At 46.5% G+C, this 24,355-nt stretch overlaps 1 protein-coding gene across 1 annotated transcript; it reads right to left on the bottom strand.

Annotated features, from left to right (window-relative positions):
• Positions 1–8,547: 8,547 nt before the first annotated feature.
• TNFSF4 (TNF superfamily member 4) lies at positions 8,548–18,643 on the bottom strand. Its single transcript, XM_005304334.4, has 3 exons — positions 18,476–18,643; positions 10,211–10,247; positions 8,548–8,909 (listed from the first exon to the last, which is right to left on the bottom strand). The coding sequence occupies exons 1-3, from the start codon at positions 18,641–18,643 to the stop codon at positions 8,548–8,550; spliced, it is 567 nt and encodes a 188-aa protein (XP_005304391.2).
• Between the last annotated feature and the right edge of the window lie 5,712 nt (positions 18,644–24,355).

The following is a 24,355-nucleotide window of genomic DNA, read 5'->3' on the forward strand; positions in this document are numbered from 1 at the left end:
TAGTCCCTGCAGATCTCTCCCCGCCTTTTTTTTTTTTTTTTTGGAACACATTAAGAGTCATTTCCATGCGGGTGGAGAGGAGCTGAGTGATGGTGGTGGTGGGCTGAGCCTTTTATGCTCTTGGTTCCTAGAATACTTGTGGGTGGGTGACATCTGCACACCACTAGGGCTTTTTCACTCCTAGGAAAGAACCTCTGGCCCTGAGCCAAAGGCCTGGTGCAGCTCTGTACAGTATGGGTCTCCAGAGGCAAAATTAATGAGCCACAGTTACTTGGGGCCAGATTCGGACACCCTTACTCCCATGTGGCACACCTTCTTCTATTAAGGCTGCCTGTGCCATAAGCAACAAGAAATGCAGGAGACAGGCAGCATTATAGGAAGGAGATCTATACTAAATGTGCTGAGAGGCCACTGTTACATCTGTGGATCTGCTGCTTAGTGGGAGCAGCCTAGACCAGGCTTGCTTGCCTCAGCCTGTGTGTCACACCAAACTAGGACCCATCTGACCCTTTCTCTCCAGTTCCATTCATCACACTACATCTCTCCCATTTTATAAACAAATTAATAACAAATAATGAACTAACTCCGAATGCCACAAAGCACCCACATGCCAGTGGCTACTAGAGTGGCGGATTAGCCATTGGGCCAACGGTGCCAGTGCTCAGGGGCTCCGGCAAATTGGTGGCCCTGGAAACATGGGCACCCCCCATACCCTGACCTCGCTCCGTAGCAGGTATGCCAGATGGGCGGAGCTGAATAGTGAGGAGCCCCCGCACCCAAACCCCGCTCCCCAGCAGGAGCACCAGGCAGGCAGAGCTCTGGCCACCCCCTAGAGCTGGGGCCGGGAGCAGGGCCATGGCTCTGTGGGGGGGGACGTGGACAAGAGTAAGGGGGCTGAGGCTGGGCATGAGGCCACAGCTGGGGGCAAGTGTGGAGTACCGGGTGCGGGGTCAGCAGCCGGGCCCCTGAATATGGGGCCAGGAGCAAAACCCAATGTAAAACCTGGGGGTGCTGCAGCACCCCTGCACCCCTAGTTCCTGCACCTATGCAGAGCCGCCGTGTGTGTGTGTGGTGGAATGGGGCAGACTGTGGGTGGAAAGGGGTGGGGCCGTGGGGGGAAGGGGCGAAATGAGGGCGGGACTGCAGACGGAAGGGGTGGGGAGAGGCTCCCCACTCACTGTTGCCCAGGCCCCACAAAGCCTCTGGTTACTCAGCCTAGTCAGAGCTACAGCTCGATCATGAACTAAGTAAACACGTCATTGCAGAGATAATGTGGTTTCTTCATCAGGTAACTGGACATGGATCTCACTACTATGTCTCTACCATCCATTTCTTCCTCTGGCAACCTGCACCCCTGCAGGGTTGGTCTCAGGATTAGTCTTTGTCTCCACACCCGCTGGCACTCATGGCACCTCAGCAGACTCACACTGGATTGCTTCCTGTTTTCCCCACTGTGTCTGTTGGCTCACAGATGTCTGCAGTTTTCCCTCCTGAGTGATGACCTCATACGAGCTGGGAGCCATTGCATTACTTGTGATTCATTGAGTCTACCCAGCCCATAGACTCTGAGACTGTAGGGTCAGAAGGGACCATTGTGATCATCTAGTCTAACCTCCTGCACATGGCAGGCCACCCACTCTTGTAATAGACCCCTGACCTCTGGCTGAGTTACTGAAGTCCTCAAATCATGATTTAAAGGCTTCAATTTACAGAGAATTCACAATTTACTCTAGTTCAAACAAGCAAGTGACCTGTGCCCCATGCTGCAGAGGAAGGTGAAAACCCCCCGTAGTCTCTGCCAGTCTGACCTGGGAAAATTCCTTCCCAACCCCAAATATGGTGATCATTTAGACCCTGAGCATGTGGGCAAAACCCACCAACCAGACACCTGGGGAAGAATTCTCTGTAGTAACTCAGAGTCCTCCCCATCTACTGTCCCATCTCCGGCTGTTGGTGATACTTGCTAATAGCAGATATGGATGGGCCATATGCCAGTGTAGGCCCTCCATAAACTTATCCAGTCCGGTCTTGAAACAAGTTCAATTTTTTGCCCCCACTACCCTCTAGGGAGACTATTCCAGAACATCACTCCTGTCATGGTTAGAACCCTTTGTCAAATTTCAAGCCTAAACTTATTGATGGCCAGTTTATAGTCATATGTTCTTGTGCCAAACTGACCCTTAACTTTCCTGTGTCTTTCCAATGGTTACAATTCACTCACATCTCTTGCAGGATAGCCACTGCTCCAGTGACTTCGGTGGGATTACGCCTAGTGTTAAGGACTATGATTTGTGAATAAAGGCATCAGTCTTACTTACTCACTTCTTAGCACTCTGCTTGTGAATAAGTCTGAACGTACCGCCGGCTGGAGCTGAACATCGCTTACTCCCACTAATGTCAATAGTGTTACTCATGGGAGTAAATGCTCACTCTTTATTTTTCCCCTTCTGAGATTCTTCTTTGGCGAAGAGAGATGCCTGATCATCCTTGCAAGAATTCTTTCATGCTGGAATTCACAGATCGGTCCTTGCTATGTTATTGCTAAACTCCTCTATTCTGCATCCCAAGGTTTAACTGAACAGCACTCAATGTTAATCTAGCTACCATCAGGGATATTTACTTTTAAATCATGGAATCCATAACTCCCACGACAGATTAAAAGCAAGCACCTTCCAGGCCCATTCCTGCTGCTATTGGAATCAATTATCGCAAATATAATTTGTATTATTTGGAGAAAGCTGGTGACTCAAAGAATTGCCATGCCGGCCTGGATATTGTGGGTGGTTCATTTCAGAACCGCGGAAGTCAGAGTTGGAAAAGGTGTAATGAATTGTTTCATCCATCCACCCCAATGCAGCCACCGCAGGGTTATGTCCTTTTACACCACGTTAAACAATTCTTCTCCCTTCAGATGCCTGAACATGGTTAGTAGGGATAGTCTTTAGTTGCCATTTGACTGTGTTATCTTGATTGGCTTCTGTTTACACTGGCTGGATTGATTACACTTTACTAAATAGTCTTCAGCTATCTCTCTCTTTTGCTAAGGGCTGCCCAAGGGCTATGACTCATGACCACTGATGAAATACAAGTGGCCCTTGAAAACCACAAACACATCCACCGTGATTGGTAATAGTTTCTAGTAGAAAAGGAAATGACTTTTTAAAGGGCAAAGGCCATCTAAAGGGGAGATTAGAAATGGCTGGCTAATCAACCCCTACACAAAGCAAAAGCCCTATTCTATTCTATTCTATTCTATTCTATTCTATTCTATTCTATTCTATTCTATTCTATATAGGTTCTTATACTGTGCACATCACTGTAGTATTTGGGCATCTCCAGTGGTGCATTAAGTAATGTGACTAACATCTCCTCTGTTAGGAGCTCTGTGCCCTGGCAATGTCGCTTGGAATGACTGACAGTACAATAGCAGATTAATTCAGAAGCTAATTTCAGGAACAATGGGAACAGATCAGTTTGCCGCTCTCAGACCATGTACTGTAGTCACTTCGGGGGAGGGGGTAGAGGGTACAACCTCTGATTATTAGTATGACTTATTATTATTTGTATTACCATAGTGCCTTGGAGGCCCTCCCAACTGAGATTGTGCTAGGTGCTGTACAAACACAGAGTGAGAGATAGATCCTGCCCTGCTTAAAGTTGAAACAGACAAGGAAGATAAAGAGAGCGCTGTCCAAAGTCATCAAGGAGTCCATGGTAGAGCCAGCAATAAACCCAGATTTCCTCCATCCGAACCCAATGCCTTAATCACAATCCTATCTTTCATCTCTCAGTCATAACTGCCACCCAACTACAGGGCCTCTGCCAGACCCTAAGACAGCTGAGCTATACAGCTGGGGTAGATCTGTAAACCAGGGCCATTGTGGGAACTGTGATGGAAGAAGCTGATGCTGCTTGAATATAGCAGCCCAGTCAACAGTTATTACTTGGTTGACTGTATCCTGGAAAGCAGTGGCTCGGGAAAGGACTTGGGGTAACAGTAGATAACCAGCTGACCATACACTACTAGTGCATTGCTGTGGCTAAGAGGTCTATGGCTACTGAGGATGCATAAGCAAGAGACTATCAAGTAGGAGTTGAGAGGTGATACTACCTCTATATACAATGCTGGTGAGATTGTTACTGGAATACTGTGTCCTGTTCTGGTGTCCGCACTTCAGAAAGGATGTTGGCAAATCAGAAGAGGTTCAGAAACAATCTACAAGAGTGATGCGAGGTCTGGAAGTCTGCTGTACCCTGAGGGACACAAGAGGCACAAGCTATTTATGTTTCCAAAGAAATGGTTAAGAGGTCACTTGATCGTGGTCTGGAAGTACCTGCTTCGGGAGATGATTTCTAATCGTACAGGACTCTTTAATTTTACAAAGGCCTAACAAGAGCCAGTGGTTGGAATCTGGAGGTAGTTATATTACAGCTAGAAATAGGGTGCATGTTTTTAATAGTGAGGGGAATTAGCCCATTGAATAGTTTAGCAAGGGACGTAATGGATCGTGAAATCTTTAACTCAAGATTGGATGTCTCTTTCTACAAAATATACTCTAGCTCAACCGCAAGAATGGGGCTTAGTGTCGGAATTACTGAGTGACATTCTCTGTGCAATGCGGGAGGTTAGATTAGATGATCCTTTGGGCCTTAAAGTTTATGAAGCTATGAATTATTTGGGTGCAAATTCACATACAGGCCTGTGCACGTTTGTTGATGCCTAGTTCACACAAATCCGCCCGTGTGTGCAGGCTGCAGCTGTGCCCACACATATCGGTGTGGAAACTCTGGTTTGCACACAGTTGGGGAGCCAGGTTGGTGAAAAAGCGTGTATGGCCCAAGGTGTGACCCTGTGTGAAAACATACAGCAGAATGTATATTCTCCCCAGCATTGCTCCACCCAGGACCATTCACCTCTAATCCCCCTTTCCCCCCAACAAAGAGAAATGCAAGCCAACAGGTGACAGAGGAATGTTTTATTATTTGTCAGTAATGGAAACACATTCTCACTTGGCCCAAGTTCTGAGGAAGGAGACAAGATGAGATAAGATGCTCAGGTGGCTACTGGGCTGGCAGCCGACTCCAGGCACAGTGCAACTGGTACAGTATCTGTGAGGTGAAAGAACGAGGAAAGCCACGATACCCCTCTGTCCTGACCCTCATTAGCCTCTTCTATAAGTCCTGAGAGATGAGGAGGGAGGAACCCCCTCCCTGGGGGTTCCACTGGGGTGCTTGTCTGGACAGCAGGAGGGCTGAAGGGGGTTCTGAGAGTAGGAGACTCCTCACAGCTCAACAGGGGCATGAAGGTCCCCCTGCTCAGGTAACAAATGAAAAGTCTCCCTGGGGACTGAATGGCTGTCTAGCTAGCCGGCTGGCAGAGGTTAGCACAGCTGAACCTGCCCGAGAGCTGCGCATGAGAAAGGTCATTCTGCTTTGCTAGTGTATGTACTGGCCTAGTGCTTACTAGCCAGTGTCACCTGTAGGACAAAGGTGGTGAGAACTGCATTGTAAACCCAAGCTGAAAAAACTGACTCTTCTACACAGGAACCTGCCCTGAGGATTTGGATTTGGTTGGCACCCTGTAGTGGCTGGGAGCTTTAGCAGTTCATAGAGCCATATGGCCTTTCATGATGGGAAGAGGGACAGAAAGCCTCACCGGGGGAGGTTTGCAGGAGATGGGTCAGTGGAGGAGAGGATTGACCTAGGCTGGGTCAGTTCTACATTCACTGCAGTGCCTGTGTGCAGCATATACAGCACATCCCATACAAAAGCAATGGTAGGCAAATGTTATGGTTGCATAGCTAAGCACTCCAGTCAGTTGTACATGCAATCATAACTCTACCCCCTAACCCAACTGTATTATAATGCCTCCTCTAATTAAAAGATCACATACTGTTTCTCAGATGATGCAATATATCCTACGTTTTTTCTACAAACTTAGATATGTTACCTACTCATAATATTCGCATCATTCTTTTTATATTTACACTACTCATTTGTCATTCCAGTCCCCTAAAATGTAGCAAAGCTTTTGAATGCCATTTAATGATTTGGAGGCCCTGTTCCCGGTACACTTATTGGGAAATCTGGTCCAGCTCCCATTAGGCAGCTTTGAAAACCCAGCCTGTATCTTTATTTATGTAGGGATTTTACAAGGTGCAGTCCTTTCTTCCTACAGAATGTATTTTAGTAATTTTGTCAGCATCTATATACTATCTTTTCAACCAGCAACCCAAACTTCCATTCAAGGGATGAAATTAACTTAGCTGTGAATTTAATTAGCATATATTTACATATACCCTAGTTCATTTTCACTTTTGCTCCATATTGCTATACTTACATTGGGTAAGTCCCATCTAGTATATACTTTTCATGCAAATGAATTACACGAACTCTGTTGTCTGGCCTACACAAAGCACTAGAAGATGTTGCAAATGTGTATTTAAAGTTGTAGAAAAAGTGTATGATATGCAGTATTATTTGAGAAATAGTATGAGATCAGATGTTTAAAGACTTTATTGTTATAGGTATACATGCAAGAGAGCTGGGTTCAGGTTGTGCATGTAACATTAACTGTGGCATTCCCTGATACTGTATATCAGTGATTAGCCATACAGTCTTAACATTCTCTTAACAGTTCTTGCTTAAATGGATTTCCTAGGGTTGGTTTGTTTGTTTTTTAATTAAGATGAAAGGTGGGGGAGAAGGCGCTCCACTTGCCAGGACTTCAAAGTTCTCCTGGCATGCAATTAAGGCAATAGCATGTGTTCATTCCACAGCTGGAAATATTTGGCTAGACACCATGAGAATGCCCTGCCCTGCTCGACACCTTAGGAAATCTGCAGGAGGGAAACCTCTTCTTGCACACAGGACGTGTGAGCAAAGAATGCTAGGATTTGCACAGTCACCAAGGTGCATCCCAGGAGGGCTTCCTCGTGCACACCTACCAGGTTTGCAGCAGCCATTCCTAACCTCTGGGCACACAGGAGCAAGAGCTTGTACAAACCCTGACAAGCAAAGCACTTATGCACATGCCTAACCTCAAACATGAGTATCCCATTGATGTCAACTGGACCACTCGCATGCCTAATGCCGAGCACATACAGAGATTGCTGGGCTGGAACCATAATGCAGAAAGCTCAGTTTCATACCTCGGGTATAAACACACAGGCTCTTTAAACTTACACTTTAAACTTACACTTTCAAAGGCACAAATGGCAGCTACTGGAAGCAAGTAGGCACCTAACTTCCACTTGCACCTCTGAAAGTCTATCCCACTCCATGTCTAAAATAATGCTGTGCTCATTGAATAGATCTAAAATTACTGTGCTCCACCCCTCTGGCACAGCAGTCCCTGGGAGGTACGGATTACCTCTTCCCCTTCCCACTGCCTGTGAATCAAGCCTGGAATATGTATTTTTTTTCACACTTTTGTGTCAGTTGCTCTGCAGACAAATTGTTACTTCAAACCCACCATAAAGGAATTGTTTTATATTTCTGTGCCAGGTTTCTGTATGTGTCCAATTGACATACTACACTTAGCCCTGGAAAGATTGTCCTTGTCTCCCAAATTCACTACCTCTAAAGAGATTAGGGACCGTGGGCCTATTAAAGTCAACAGCAGTCTGCTTCTTGCCTTCAGTGGGTATGGGATCAGGCTCTGCATGAGTGTCTGAATAAATGACGGAGTCACTGAGGGCATATATCCAAATCTTTGTGTGTATTTGTGAGTAAATGAGCATATTAGAGATGGGCTCACCTAACCCAAGAGCTTCAGGGGTGTGTATGTGTGTGTGTGTACGCGCACATACGCACACGCGTGCATATGACATATGGTGCCACTGAGTTTGCAGATTATTAGACACTGCCAGCATTTTAATTTGTCTCTTTCTTTTTTAAAAGCCATTCCTAACGGTCTCTCACGGGTCCATTCCAGCCTTCTTCTCTCACTTCCAAACACTTTTATTTTTTCATTTCCTGAGTCTTTCAGAGAATATTTATCTGGATCACCGCAGGGGACACCTTGCCTGCCATCTCTTCATCTTTTCCTTCACAATGAGGCAAAGGTTGTGTAGTGGGTCCCTGGAGTCTCCAACTTGCCCAGGTGGCTTCAAGACAAACCAGGTCCCTTCTTGATTGAAGTGACTGTTTTCAGCAAATGTACACAGCATTTCAATTATATACAAATATTATCAAATAAATAGAGAATCCAGGATTCCTCTGACTCTGAGACAAGCATTGGTAATTTTCAGTGGCGTCCTCTTCATTCTTCTTGAGGGCACTGTACATTTCTCCCATTTCAGCTAACAAAATAGCTGTGGTAAGCCCCAAAGAGAGGAACAGGACATGTGCTGTATAAAGACCATTTGCACATTGGCTTGTTTGCACTAGCCATGAGAACTCTCTCACTCAGACATGCCACAAGCCCCTGAGAGGCCAGGCCAGGGTAGGTTTTTTGAACATGTACAGCCTATTGGACATAACCCTCCCATGAGTTTAGGTGCTGGGTTCCAATTCCCAGTTTTATTTGATCGCAGGGGCATTACTTTACATTTTATATGCGTCTGGTAAGCAGTGTGAGCGAGGAGTCAGTAAGAAGAGGCCCAGTGTCAAATCTTTGTAGTTGGCATCTCTGTTGGCCTCCAAATAGACTTCATCCTTAAACCGCATCTCGGACACTGTCACCGAATCTACTACCTCCTCTGTGACCTTCACACACAAGATGGACGCATCGGACCGCTTGTAAACCTTAAGGCTCAGTGAGGCATTCCTCTGGTACGTTGCCCTGATAGTTCCCTTCAGGGAGACCAGGTAGAAGCCATCACAGTAGATCGGGATGGAGAGGTTTCTGACGTTCATGGTTCCCCGATTCCAAGAGATATTGATGCGTTTCTCCTTGGGGACATAATCTGGAGTGGAAGAAGCAAACAGAAACCCATGGAGATGTGAGTCCCTCAAACCCTCTTGGAAGAGGATGATTTTATGTGGCTTGGGCATAGGAAGAAACAAAGAGAGTAGAGAAATCTCAAAGGAAATAGGGAGAACTAGAAATGGGATGGAATGAAGAGGGATGCAGAGAGGGAGGAAGATCTAGGGCAAAGGCTCCGCAGCTTTGCTCTGTGGCACACAGACAGCTGGCTTGGCACTGGCTCTTCTTGTTTCCACGTTAGAGGAACAGATCTGATGAAGGGGAGAGATTAAATGAAGCGCCTTAGAATGGGAGGGAAGTAATGGGAGAGGACCACAAGATGCTCTGGATTTGATTCTCAATAACATGATGGCCCTTTTCTTGCTCTGGCAGTGTAAAGGAGCCTTCCAGAGGGGTGTAAAATGGCCTCAGTGTGAATGAGAATCTTAGCCCCTCTCTGTGAAGGAGGGGTTCACACTGTGAAAATGTAGTAGCAGCAGTGAATATGGATATTACAGTAACATCCAGAGGGCCATGTCGGGATTGGGGCCCCAGTGTGTAGGGCCCTGTACAAGCCTTGTCCTGATGTTCAAAAATCCCTGGTCTAGAGAGAGCAAAAGCGACAGGGAGAGCTAGAAAGAGCAGAAGAGCGAGGGGGAGAGCTGGAAAGGGTGGGGATGGATGCAACATATTTGAAGGACCAGGGAATGTAAAACAGAGGAGTGCAAACCCCACAGCCAAGAAAACTACTTCATTTGCATATTCATTTGCATAAATATTTAAAAGGACAATAAAAGCACACAGCTTTATTGTCTCCTGTTTCTCTCTTCCATGACCGAGGATTGGCATTGCTGGCTTTTGGGATTCTAGTCCTGGAGTTCACCATTAAAGACCTGCCCCTGGACCATCATTCCACCACTGTCAATGGAAAGACTCCCGTTGACATCAGTGGGCTTTAGATCAGACCCTGCACTGCCCTGGAGAGGAAAACCCAGAGTAGCTGTTCAGGACACTTACATGCTGCACTCAGCATTGAGCATCCTACCATCTAAAGCTGTGTCTTACCTGAGCCAGATGGGTGACAGAAAGCAAGGAGACTGAGTCTCTGGGCACTTACCACTTATGTGGTAACATGAGGCAGAGCCGGCGAAAAATATCATTTATTTCCCACACACATTTTCTTCAATTTATTTTTGATGAAATTTCCCACCATTTTATTTCTTTCCAGGGGGAGGGATGTTTCAATGAAAAAATGAAATAGAAACTTGAAAAAAAAATCAGTTATAATGAACAAATACACACCTGTGGCTGCAACTTCGATCCACTGGGATTTTGGAGTCTAAAAAGCAACAAAACAAAAAAACAGATTAATAATCTCTACAAATTCAAGGAGAACTTTCCATCTCTCCTTGCAGATGTGCGGTGAGGGGAGAAAGAGCTTTTCACATTGTTGTTTATGGCAAGTCTCACGATATTTGATGTTTCTCTTAAACCCCAGCTCCTGGAATCCTGTGATTACATGAGAACCTTAGCTTTTGTGTTTTTTTATAAAAAAGATTAAGTTTCTAGCTCTCCAGGATGCAGGGGACATTCCCACCAGCAGCCAAGGAAACCTGACCAGTCAGGCTGGGAGGACCCCAGCCCAGCCCCCTTTGATGCTCCTGCTATCAGGCAATGGGACGGAGTGCATGCTGACCCTTTCTGCAGCAGATGTAAGCAGCTCTGGGCATTGCAGTCTCAGGCATTGTGCCTCTGCTTGGCTTCTGGCTCATAGCTGGATCTGCTGGGGAGTTTTCTGGATAGAACCAGATTTAATTACGTTAATAACGCCTACCCTCATTGACCACTCCTTCATCAGTGGATTTTAAAATGCTTTACAAAGGAGGTCAGCATCATTATCCCAATTTTACAGATGGGGAAACCGAGGCACAGAGCAGGGAAGTGACTTGGGCCAAGGTCACCCAGCAAGCCAGTGGCAGAGCCAGAAATAGAACCCAGGGCAGTGCTCTGTCCACTAGGCCACACTGCCCCCTACACTGGGAGTATTTGCAAAAAATTTAGCAAACTCTCTCCTTCCCCAGGCCCCAGTGTTTCCACCCACAGCCCCACCGGAGCACAGAGGCTGGGGTACTGGGGAAACAACAAGCTCTTCCTGCCAAGAGCACCTGGGTTTGATGCAGTGCCTGAAAACTTTGTTCGTTCAGCTCCCCTTCCACAGACACAAACCTCAGCACAGCATGAGGCGAGCAGGCCTCACAGCTCAGCCGGGACTAAACAGGCCATTTCACCCCAGTGGAGTTCAGCTGTGGAGGGGGCCAGCCAGGAGCTGTGTTTGAAAACCACTGGCAGTGCCAGGTCTTGTTTCTGGTGTAGCCGGGGCCCGCAGGCCCTTGTCTCCAGCTATGGAGGGAGCAGCTCCTTCTTGCTAACAGGCCTGATTATCCCTTGGGTAGCTCCATTTCCCCATTGTTGCTAGGGTGACCAGACAGCAAGTGTGAAAAATCAGGACAGGGGTGAGGGGGTAATAGGAGCCTATATAAGAAAAAGACCCAAAAATCGGGACTGTCCCTATAAAATCAGGGCATCTGGTCACCCTAATTGTGGCCCAGGCTCCAGCCAGGCCCCCAGTGCTATCCTGTAATCAGGGCCAGCGTAGGGGAGCCTTGTTTTCCTGCTGCTCTGGTGATGCTGCACCCACCGGAGTCTGCAACTGCGATCTAGAAAGCAGCAGCGCCCTGACACATGCAAATACAACTGGTGCTTGCTGGTTTCATCATCCAGAGCAGTAGGTGTGAGTGTGAGTGTCTTTCACTTTCATTTTCATTTCCTGGTCCTTCGCTCCCTGTGCCTCTCTCCTCCCAGCCACCGCCTCCTCGCTCTTGTTTGCCCTCTTTCCCGTTGTGGGGCAGCCCTTGCCTGAACAGCTGTATCCCAGGGCATGGTGGGCTGCCTGCAGAGAGCTGGAGTACTGGACGCTGCTGTTTGTGAGGGCAGGGAACACACAGATTTGATGTCAGCTCTTAGGAGCTTTTGCTTTTAAAATGTGGCCCCCATTCCTCTAGCTATCACTCATGCAAATCTCTTCAGTGCCGGAGTAAAGACCGCAGGATCTCCTCCTTGAATTGTAATTTTTAAGACTACACATTTTATTCTGATCCAAACCTCACTGAAGACAATGAGCCATGGTTTGGGACCTTTCAACTATTGTAATTTAAAAATCATTTAGTTAATCTTTTAAAAGGACACTGTGGGTTAAAAATAATAATGTAAAAAAAAAAATTCTGTCCTTGTCATACTACTGCAGCTATGGATTACTACAGTGGAAAACATGTTTAAAGGTTGAATTTATTGTTAGCCTTTCGTGCTATTTGTTTGCTTTTGATAAGTCTTTCAGTCAAGACAGTTTCATGTTGATTCCTAGTCAATTTCACTTTCAGCTCTGATGGGCGGGTTCTATAGACTGTAATTTAAAATGATAACCTTGTGATAGGAGTTTTTTTAAGTAGCCTATAGAATAGTGAATTATTATTTCTGGTATGACATTCCATAAGATGGTTAAAAAAGAAGCAGCATGCCAACCCCAACATCCAAAAATCATGAGATTGGCTGAAAATTATTAGATTTTTAAAAAGAATTAATTTTTATTTTCCTTCTGTTTTTCAGCTTTTAGGGTTCATATTTTTAAGCTTTTCTCCACAATCCTGAGAGCTAGAAATTTATTTGAAAAAAAGAAAGAAAGCTGAACTACTCACATGATCGCCTGACTCCAGCAGCTAGGGCTTTAAGAAAATTACCAAGTATCATGGAACTCATGCTAAAATCATGAGTTGGCAACTATCAGATAGTTTCTATTAAATTATATGGGCCAGATCCCCAGCTAGTGTAAATTGGTGTAGCTCCATTATCTTCAATGGCACTACATCACTTTACACTCACTGAGGTTTTTAGAGCTCTTTCTATAGATGTCAGTTCCATTCCTATCTATCCCCATTTCTTTCATCCTTATTAAATTCTGTAGGATATTTCAGTTGGGGAGGTTTTCCACACACTGATGAAATGTCGCAAATTTCAGACATTGTAGGTGACTGTTTAAATCCAAATAAATCCAAACAAAAAGCTGTTTTCATCAGAATTTTAAATAATAATTTTTTAAATCCTTTGAAACATTCCTCGTTATTGGAGCTGGTCAGACTATGCATTGTAAAGAAATTATGTGATGAATTTAGCACTTTCTCCTATTCACTCAGTAGATGTATTTGTGACCCCGCATTTGCCAAATGGCTTAGCCTAACAATTTTTAATCTCTGAGGGGCTTGCAAACTATTACTCATTTGCTATTTGTTATTTGTGGCATGCGAGTCATCACCTCAGTCACACGGTGGTTCTGCTCCCTGCCTGGATCACTGAAACTTTTGTAGAAGGGAGCATAACAAATACAGGTGGTGAATAGTAAATAACAAATCATGAGCATCAAAGAGCTTTATTGCCATGAGTATGTTCGTATGAGGGGGAATTCACTCCATGCTCAGGGCAGAACAAGGCTCGTGCACTATCTCACTACATTGTTGCCATCCTCCCTTGTGTTTTATCACCAGGAGGAGCCACTTTACACTGCAACTGGTAGGGTGACCAGACATCCCGATTTTATCGGGACTGTCCCGATATTTCCTTGTTTGTCCCGCATCCCGACCAATGTTAGGTTGGGACACTGGACAAACAAGCAAATACTCCGGAGCCTGGAAGTGCTCGCCCCCCTCCCCGCACTGACTCCACCCCCTCATTCCCCCATTGGCTCCCTCCCCAAATCCCCGCCTCTTCCCCGGGCTCGCCATTCCTCCTCCCTCCGGCGCTTGTGGAGGGAGGCCTGGGAGACGCAGGGGAAGCATGGGGCCAGGGTGAGTGAGAGTCCGGCCTGGCCCCGAGCAGGCAGGACTCAGTCAGGCGGTAGGGAGAGTAGGGGGGCGGCCCGCGGGGCCAGGCGGTGGCTGTTCTCCCCCCCGGGCAGCGGGACTCGGGAGCAGCCGCTGCTGCAGCTCCCACTGCCGCGGGGGGAGGAAGCGGCCGATGGCCAAGCTCGGCGGCTGCGGTTCTGGCGCCCCCGAGCCCCCCGAGCCTGGGCCTGTTGCAGGGACCCAGCAGCGCACACGCTGCGTGCGCCCAGCCCCTGGCCAGTCGCGTCTGGGCTGCTGCCCAGCTGGTGCTATCCTGCAGCGGCCCCAGGGCGGAGGCATCATGGCAGCCCAGCCCAGCCCAGCCCAGCCCCGTTCGTTCCCCCCAGTCTCCTCACAGCTACAAGTCCTGGGAGTTTTGCCTGGTTAAAAAATGCAGGCTCAGGGTTGTATTTTTTTTTTCCACTTTACCCTTTCCTTGGGTTTTCTATGACAGGAATGGGCTGACCAGACGGAGGATGCACTGTGAGAACTCATTGATTTGTATGCATCTGATTGATTTGTTATAGGAACAAATCATTCTGCTCACTCCAGGCACTTGGACAGTTGTCCAAAGAATTTAATACACAAGAAAATACACAACTAAAATTTCAATTTGAACTCCATGCCTGTGACAAAACCAAAGGGATCAATGCATGGGAGAGATTGCTTCCTATAGCTGTGTGTACAGTCAGCTTGTATGCTGCAGCACAACTCTCGGAGATATGAAGACGTCTGTTGAGCCAACCTTGGGAGTTCAGGTGCAACACTGGCACCCTCTAGTGTTACTTAATACCAGTCTCTCATTGTTTCAAATTTAAGGGCCCGATCCCACAAACACTTAAGTACATGCATAGTTTTACTTGCATGAGTCACCTTACTGACTTCAATGGGACTACTCACATGAGCAGTTACACACTTAAGGATTGGGCCCCAAACATATTATTTTAAAGGGTTTCACTCAGTTGCTGATGTAGACTGAAATGTGATGGGATGCTTTCAGCTTGGGCGCTATATTATTTTAATTCTACCTTATTTTATGTTTTACAAACTAGGTGTGACATTAATATTTTACACCTGCATAGCCACATTCATCTCAGGCTCTCAAAGCACATTACAAACATTAATTACCCAACATTAAATTCTGAGAGGTTGGGGAGTGGGGATCCATGAGCCCATTTATAGAATCTGTAGGGATGCAATAAATAAATAAGCAGAAGCTAGCAATTCCTGACCCATTCTTTTTCTGTTTTGCCCATATGACTGTGTACAGAAAAGGATTTAAGGAGGCAGCACTCCATAACTATTGGCACCCAGTAGGGTCACTGAAGGAACCTTGAGAGGTTGCTGTGTTACCAATGCACCGCAGTTAAAGAATTCCATGCAGTATTCACACAATAATTTAAGCCTGTTTAGAGTCCCCTAAATATCTCTTTCTATGAGACGCTATGTAAGCAGATTCCCATGGACCTTTTATTGTTGTCATGTTTGTATTGTTTATTGTATTCATGGAGTAGCACTGCATGGCAGGTGTCCCCCTAGGAATGGTGTGTGTATCATCCAAGGCAATCCCAGTGAGCAAAATCATAAACACATTGATTTTAAAATAAGCAGGAACCATTATGATAATCTAATCTGCCGTCCTACATAAAACAAGCCATAGAACCATCCGTCCCCCCATTGATTCCTGCACACAGCCCGATAACATGGTCGAGCTAGAGTGAGAGCTAATTAGAACTGGATCACATCATTTCATCTCAGAATCATGGCTATTCTGTAACTTTGTCCTGTTCCTGGCTATGCTGAGCCCATGGGTAATGCCTCTACTTACGGTACTTACACCTCCCTCAGTATTGATATACATTAGCACAAGAGTGCTGCAACAAACCTTCATGAGCAGGCTTTTAATGTGCAACACCGTGAAGGCTATTTGTCTGCCCAAATCAACCACCCTGCGAGCATCACAAGCATTGGCTGGATGCATGAATCACAATGCCTGTGATCAGGTCTTTGGATTAGGTCTAGCCAAACTGGTGCCGTCTCCAGGGGGTAACCCCAGCAAGGATGGGAAGTCACAAGCATTGCAGGTGCAGAGATTCGGCTTGACTGCAGCATGCTTATCATTTGGAAATTACGCCCAAAGCTTGTGCTTCAAGCACCAGAGCAGTGCACTATGAGATAGGTGCTTTGGGCATTCCCGTCTGCACTGGTACAACCGCAGCTGAAAGGGGGACCGTGTGAATGAGTGTGCACTAAACTACTGCAAGGATAATCCAGACAACCAATATTTCATCCTTCTGTAGGGCTTGATCTATTGTCAATGGGAACACTCCCTTTGATTTCAATAGGTGTTGGATCAGACCCATAATATAGATGTATTCTTGGGTTATGGAACATTCTTAGTAGCAAACCATCCTATAGGTCATGGACCATTTGGCTGGGGTGGAGGGACAGGGTGTGCGTATTTCCTTTAAACAAAGCAGTATGCTCTTACAAGCAAGCCGTCTAGAGCTTTTGGTGAACACCGTCAAAATGTTTGTGTGGATGACGTAATATATTCCATGACTGTGTCACATTAATCCATGTAAGGTTATTCTGCAGTTGTTTGGAAATTGGCTACAACAGGTTCATCTCATATAAGGGTATGTGACTGTACAATAACTATAAAATAGCAATCAAAACTATGGTTATCGGAAACACATGATCTCTTTCCTGCAATTAGGTTACATCTGGGCTCTCTGCACTGGCAAACATTATGCATTCTTCCTGAGAAAAGGCCCAGCTTCCTGGCTAGGATACAGCACAGTTCTTAGTGCACCTACCAGGCTGAGAATCTATTATAATCTTCTTCCTAATTTTCCCCAGCAGATTAAATCAATGCAGCTCTGTTGGCTCTTGTCCTAGACATCTGTGTTGTGTTTCTGGGTGTTCTTAACTAGCTGTTGCCTTCCAGCTCAGTGCAGTGACCCCTGTACAGAATTCAAAAGTCCTGCTGGGTTCCTGGGTACTGCATGGTGCTGTCTATACAGGAGACCATGATTATTTAAAATAATGGGACGTGGGTTTTTTTAAATTGTGCTTAGCAAGTGTGCGTTTAAAACTCAAAGGGTCGTCCAGCAACTTTGCCAAGGAACTGCCTCCTTAACAACCCATTCAAGTCTAGGTTCTGGTGATGAATGGCAAGTCCAGGCATGCACTATGTCTCCTGCACATTCACTGCTCTCTTGTTTTCATAAAGCTCACATGTGCCACCAGCACCAACTTTCTCAGTGCAAAGAGGCTTTGAATTAAAATATTACAGAACTAAGTGGCGCTAAGAGGCAATGCCAGAATGACGTGTATTGTAATGTATAATGTGATGCTGTTTCATTAGCTGAACAAAATAAATTGCCTTTCCCAATTGCCCAAAAGTGGGAAGACTCTCTTCAAGAGAGAGGGAGAGAATAGAGACGAGAGGAGAGAGAAATCAAAGATTCAGTTCACACATAGCATCTGCTGTGTGCAAAGGATGAAATGGGCTGGGAGAGATTTTTGACAGTCTCTGGTCTCTGTTACATGACTCATAAATTCAGTGGAACTGTTTTTGACATGCACCTGACATAGAAAAGATGGATTTCACTTCAGCAGCAAGAGATATCGTGCATTAAAGCCATTTTAACCAGAGTGTGGTTTATAGATCTGGTTCATTTTACCTACCAAGTTAAGTGGGAGGAAAGAACGAACACTGTAAGGTGAAGCATAACATAGTGAACACAAGCACCTGGGGAACGTGTGGGAGGAGAAGCAGCTACTGCATGATCTGCACTGAAATAACAACAAAAGAGTGCTGGGGACCCAGAGACTGTTAGCAATGAGAAACAAAGAAAATATTTGGTACAACTCTCCCAAAAGCAGTCCCAGCAGCAGGCTAGTTCTTATTGTTTTGAGTCTGGAGTTTAGTTCAAAATAAATGAAACTCTCTAAACACACATTTTCATTTATATCTATAATTACATCCAAGGCTTAACATAAAGAACTAGCTAGATGACTCCTGGGAACACAGAATTGTGTTCTACAGCTTTTGCAAAAGTTGCAACAAACATTCTCTCTTTCTTATATAGCTATATAGAGTAGATTAAAGCAGTACATAAGACGTTTACAAATAATACAGAACCTTATTATCCCACTGCTACACCTGTTAAGCAGCAGTTACTCACCCAAGTAGTACAATGGAGTCAACTGTAACTAGTCCCATGTGTACTTACTCAACATGAGTAAGGCCAGCACAATTGGGCCCATAACAATCAGCGAGGTAGTAATTCAATATATTTTTTTCATGTGACCAAAATTCACCTGGGGGACCAAGTCGTTCGGTCCTTACTCAGGCAGAACTCCCACTGAGGCCAGTTTATTGACTCTGTCACTGGGCCAGCAATTTTGCATGCGCAGTTCCACTGCCTGATAATACAGCACCAACCCAGCAGTCTGTAAGAACATACTTTGCGGTGGGTGGCACAGAAAAAAGGGCTCATCATTAGGAAAGGGTTAAGAATTGGGTTTTCTGCTTGCCACTTTGCAAGGTGATGGCCCTAAATGCTTTCTTTATACACAGAGCTTTACAGTGCGGAAGAAGGCAATGAGGTTTATCATATGGTCTTACCGTAGGGGGATGCAGGAAACCAAGACCAAAGTAGACCAAGCAGGAAAGCAATACTATCCACTGGGCCACTGCAGACACCAGCTGCAGCCTGTTCCTTCTGACCTGTCTCCTCTCCAGCTCCAGCTGCTCTTCCAGCCTTTGGGCCTCCATCTCCAGCATCCCTTCCATCCCAGCCTCCCTGCCACCAACCTGCCAGCAGAACTGGATGAAAGAAAAAGCTCTCCCCTGCTTCTGCACGAAGGGCAAATCTCTTGAAGGGAATGAAGCAGAAGCAGTAGGTGTGTTGTCCCAAAAGGAAATGAACAAAGTGGCTTCAGGAGTGGCTCAGGGTTTTATACACACACAGCAGCAGCAGCAGGCGGGGGACTTCTTTGTGACTAATCTGAATTTCCCCTTTTCTTTCTTTCTTTCTTTTCTTTCTTTTTTTTTTTTTTGGGTGAATGTGGGGGCTGATTTTGTGGCATCCCAGTTCAGTTTTGAGTAAGGACCTGTGAAAACGCATGTGTTTATGTCCTTAATCACTACATCTACAATGTCTTTTGCTAGGTGATGATTCAAATGATCATCAACCTTCAGCTAGCCCCTGCAGCCTTCTTCGGATAAAACTCCCGTTCGGGCCAATGGTAGTTTTGCAGGATTTGCATCCCTGTTGCTTAGCAATACATATAACATTGGTGTAGCCCATCTGCTGCAGAGAGGAGAGGAATAAAAGGGAACATGAGACAGGTCAAAGCAAATATTTTCTGTACACATGCTGCACAATTAGCCTGTGGAACTCACTGCCACAAGATACCACAGAGCCCAGGAGCTTAGTGGGATTATAAATGGATGTTATGGATAATATGAACATCCAGAGTTAGAGTAGGTAACAAAAATAACCAAGAGTCTTGGGAGCAGCATAGATGCCTCCTGCTTCAGGCCTAAGCCACCCACTATGGGCTGCTCTACACTGAAAACTTACATCAGCATAGCTATGCTGTGTCGACCTAACCCCCAGTGTAGCCATTCTTCTGTTGCCCAAGCTACCGCCTCTCGGGGAGATGGATTAACTACAGCGCTAGAAGAATCCCTCCCATCGCTGAACCACTACAGCAGCACAGCTGTAAGTATTTTAAGTGTAGCCATATCCTAACTAATGGGAGTTGTGAAGATGTTTCCTTTGGGTGCAGGCAATCCCATAACTGCCTACTGCAAGGTTCTCACCCCTCCTCTGCAGCAGCTGGAGCTGGCCACGCCTGGAGCCAGGGTGCTGCATTAGCTGGACCACGTCTGATGCAGTTCCTATGTATCTGTGCCCAAATTAGTGTGTTTAATCTCCCCTCTTCCAGTTTAGATCGCCAACTTTCTGAGGCAGGGACAGTCTCTTTTGCTTATTTTAGCACCTTTTGGGGGATCCTCCAAAAGAACTCATCAATATTCGTTTTCATTTGAGGCACTGCATTTTCAGGCAGGTTCTCAGCCATCAAATCAGTGTAACTCCACTGGAACCCATGGCTATTTGCAACAACCCAGGATTCAGACCTAACACTGTTGTACGAGCCTGTTTCAGGGATGAGCAGCCAAGGGGCTCCCCCCAGAATGGCCTCTGTTCACCTTTGTCTAACCCCATGTGCCCAGGAGCACGTGTGCTGCAAAAAAGGCGGAGAAAGAGACATCAGGCAGCTATTCATGTGTTTTCCCAGTTCGCCAAAGACACTTCCTCGTAAGCATAACCACAGGTGGGAGGCAACTTGACCACCAGTCAAGCAAACTCACATGGAGATCCTTTTCCTGGAAGTGGTTAGACTTTGTTCCTGCAAAATAGTCCACAACAAAACAGCTGTTTTTCAGAAACAAAAAAAAAATGATATGAACCCATGTCACTAGTGTGGAACATTTTCAGTTTTCAGCAGTTAGTTCTTTTCGCTTGCTGCGTTCTGTGAAGCTTCATTCTCTAGAAGCCGTGACTGAACTCAGGCCAGACCCAGCTGGGTTGGAAGCACACGGGGTCTAAGAGTTGGGCCCAATTACAGCAATCTGGTGACTGTCCACCAGGGGGACTCAGCCAGGTCTGTGACACAGGCAGGGTGCCCACAGTGCCCCTACTGCATGATAAGGGAGAAGCTGTGGATAAGGGAGAAGCTGTGGATGTGGTATACCTAGACTTTAGTTAGGCATTTGATACAGTCTCGCATGATTTTCTTATCGATAAACTAGGCAAATACAATTTAGATGGGGCTACTATAAGGTGGGTGCATAACTGGCTGGATAACCGTATTCAGAGAGTTGTTATTAATGGTTCCCAATCCTGCTGGAAAGGCATAACAAGTGGGGTTCCGTGGGGGTCTGTTTTGGGACCGGCTCTGTTCAATATCTTCATTAACGACTTAGATATTGGCATAGAAAGTACGCTTATTAAGTTTGCGGATGATACCAAACTGGGAGGGATTGCAACTGCTTTGGAGGACAGGGTCATAATTCAAAATGATCTGGACAAATTGGAGAAATGGTCTGAGGTAAACAGGATGAAGTTTAACAAAGTCAAATGCAAAGTGCTCCACTTAGGAGGGAAAAATCAGTTTCACACATACAGAATGGGAAGAGACTGTCGAGGAAGGAGTACGGCAGAAAGGGATCAAGGGGTTATAGTAGACCACAAGCTAAATATGAGTCAACAGTGTGATGCTGTTGCAAAAAAAGCAAACATGATTCTGGGATGCATTAACAGGTGTGTTGTGAGCAAGATACGAGAATTCATTCTTCCTCTCTACTCTGCGCTGGTTAGGCCTCAGCTGGAGTATTGTGTCCAGTTCTGGGCACCACATTTCAAGAAAGATGTGGAGAAATTGGAGAGGGTCCAGAGAAGAGCAACAAGAATGATTAAAGGTCTTGAGAACATGACCTATGAAGGAAGGCAGAAAGAATTGGGTTTGTTTAGTTTGGAAAAGAGAAGACTGAGAGGAGACATGATAGCAGTTTTCAGGTATCTAAAAAGGTGTCATAAGGAGGAGGGAGAAAACTTGTTCACAGCCTCTAAGGAGAGAACAAGAAGCAATGGGCTTAAACTGCAGCAAGGGAGGTCTAGCTTGGACATTAGGAAAAAGTTCCTAACTGTCAGAGTGGTTAAACACTGGAATAAATTGCCTAGGGAGGTTGTGGAATCTCCATCTCTGGAGATATTTAAGAGCAGGTTAGATAAATGTCTATCAGGGATGGTCTAGACAATATTTGGTCCTGCCATGCGGGCAGGGGACTGGACTCGATGACCTCTCGAGGTCCCTTCCAGTCCTAGAATCTATGAATCTATGAGCTAAAAGCCATATAGCTGTTACCTAAGGTTGTACAGCAGATTCATTTTATCTCTCTCTTTAAGTGGCCTCGGTGCCACTAGATGGGACAGAACACCACACCCATAAGGTGTGTGTGTTACACTAGCAAGAGCATTTTGAAGAGACAGAAATTCGTCCACATGCAGCCATGTTGCTGACCACAGCCTGTGTGAAGGTGCTGGCTGTGGAGATGCTGTGGTGGGTGAGGACTTCAGGGCATCTGCTGCTCCCACTGCTGCGGCTCCGAGATGGACAGGACCCAGTCAGTCCTTCTTCCCCAAGAGGGCCGTGCCAGAGCTGTGTCTTGCTGTGCGGGAGCTGGTTTGCGATGCCTGAGCTGGTGGGAAGCCATCCCTCACACTGCAGACACATAGGCCTGTGATCAGACCACAGCTGCCTCTCACAGCACACTGACTCAGCAGCAGCCGCCCTGGCAGTCAAGGAGGAGAACAACAGCTGGCAGCAACTGGGAGCTGTTACTGGGGAGCGGTTGGAGCCCTTTTCCCAGTGGCTTTGTGGCTACAGCAGCAGGGTCAGGGTCACGAAGGCAGTGCATGGCGGGGTGGGGGTGGAGGGGTGGGACTCACACCTTGTCTTGCCCATTGACTCAGCCTTGTTGTTGAAAATGCCTGGACAGGGACGGGGAATGATCTGTGGCCAGTTCAGCTGGTCTTGCCCAGCTGTGAAAGAGTCGTCTTGTTCCCAGATGAAGCAGGAGGTGGTGACAAAATGGAATTCTACCTTCCACATGCTAGCCTGATTGTATGAGCATAGAGCTACCACCATGCAGGATTTTTGTGTCCAGAGATCTGCACAGGTGCAGTCAGACACCAGCCTGCAGATGACCATCAACATAGAAGCAGTGTGACATCTCCCGGCACTCTGATGAGGCCATAAAGCTTGGGGTGACAGAGGGCTCAGCCAGGTTACACCCTCAGTCTGCCTCCTGGAGAAGAAACTGAGTCGAATGCAGACCGCATGCCACCAGAAGGACATCACTGGGGTATTCCTGGTAGAGACATGTTATCTCTGGTAATTGCCACATAAAAGCCATTAGAGCGAAAGCACATTTCCTTGTGGCCACGTACCTTGACCTCTGATTCAAATCCACCATGGGTTCCTTCCCCCCCAGGAGCTGGGGAGGCAGACCTCAGCCAATAACAGCATCGGCTGACAGATCTGGTGGCTGAAATATGGGCACCCAGCATTCCCAGAGATGGGGAAACCAGAGTGTCACCAACACAGCAGCAGGAGCAAAACGTCCTTGCTGGTGGTGTCAGGGACAATCTTGAGGACTATGGACTTGTCCCCTGTGCTTCTGAGGAGCCTGCTGCTGTGAATACACAGAGGATGGGAGCGAGATACGCCATGATCCCATGCTGATGGCTGTACCTCCATTTGTCTGCTCCACTGGCAGTTGAGGAGGCATAGGTCTGGCCAGCGCTGTATCAGCTGGAAGTGAGCCATCCGTGACGTACAGCTAGCAGTGTCTGCTCAGAGCCCTGTGCAGCACAGCCAGAGCGAGAGTGGCTGACAGGCACACCTGACCAAGTACACTGTGCCTGAGCAAGTGGCTATCAGCTGCCTTCCTGCTGAACAGCAGCCCATGGGTGAGGAAGAAGAGGAATGCATGCAGGGGGTACGTCAGCACCAGCTGGCTGAATCTACCACCTGTGCCCTCCATACTCTGCTGCCTACATAGAAACCAGCATGCAGGCTGCAATTGTTCCCATCAATGAGCGACTGTGGGTTCAGTCAGTCAACAGGTTATCAAACTTTTCATTGTTTCAATGAAGAACCAAAGACAGAGAGCAGGGCCGTGGTCAGCAATCTTCTCACCACTTGTCTGCCTTCCTGGAGCACCAGACAATGCACTGCATCAGTAAAAAGAACAGGAGTACTTGTGGCACCTTATAGACTAACAAATTTATTTGAGCGCTTGCATCAGTGATTTTCAACCTGTGGTCTGCAGATCCCTGGGGGTCCATAGACTATGTCTAAGATATACAAAGGGGTCCACACCTGCCTTTGAAATTTTTTAGGGATCTGCAAATGAAAAAAGATTGCAAACCACTGCACTACATCAAACACCTGTGCATGGGGACGCTCTGCCTCTCAACCCTCTCCCTCTGTCTGTAGGGGTGGAACTAATTGCTGCTGTTGGGTTCTCTTTTGGAACAGTGGGAGTTGCCAAGGGAACCTTCAAATTCCATATTTAGCAGCACATATGTGGCTGTGGTCATGGTTTATTCATTGTTTGCTGTGTACCTGAACTGTTCAGCCTCTGCTTCCCCACTTTGGACCTTGTGCTGGGCTCATTACTCACAGAGTGTTCCCTGGTAATGTGGGTGGAGGGGGGCGGGGATGTATGTCTGAAATCAGTTTGTCATCGCTGTGCTTTCCCAAGTGTTTCACAAGCCAGGCTGATGTCAGTGCTTGTGGCACAGTAGTTGGGTACTCAGAGGCTGCACTTCGAGTGACGTATCTGGCATTATATCAGTTAAAGGAAAGGGGATTGCTAATTTACCAGGGACCATTGTGGACAGGGGCAACTAAGCTTGTGCTATCCTTC

Source organism: Chrysemys picta, chromosome 8 (genome assembly GCF_011386835.1).
Source record: "Chrysemys picta bellii isolate R12L10 chromosome 8, ASM1138683v2, whole genome shotgun sequence".
Taxonomy (NCBI): domain Eukaryota; kingdom Metazoa; phylum Chordata; order Testudines; family Emydidae; genus Chrysemys; species Chrysemys picta.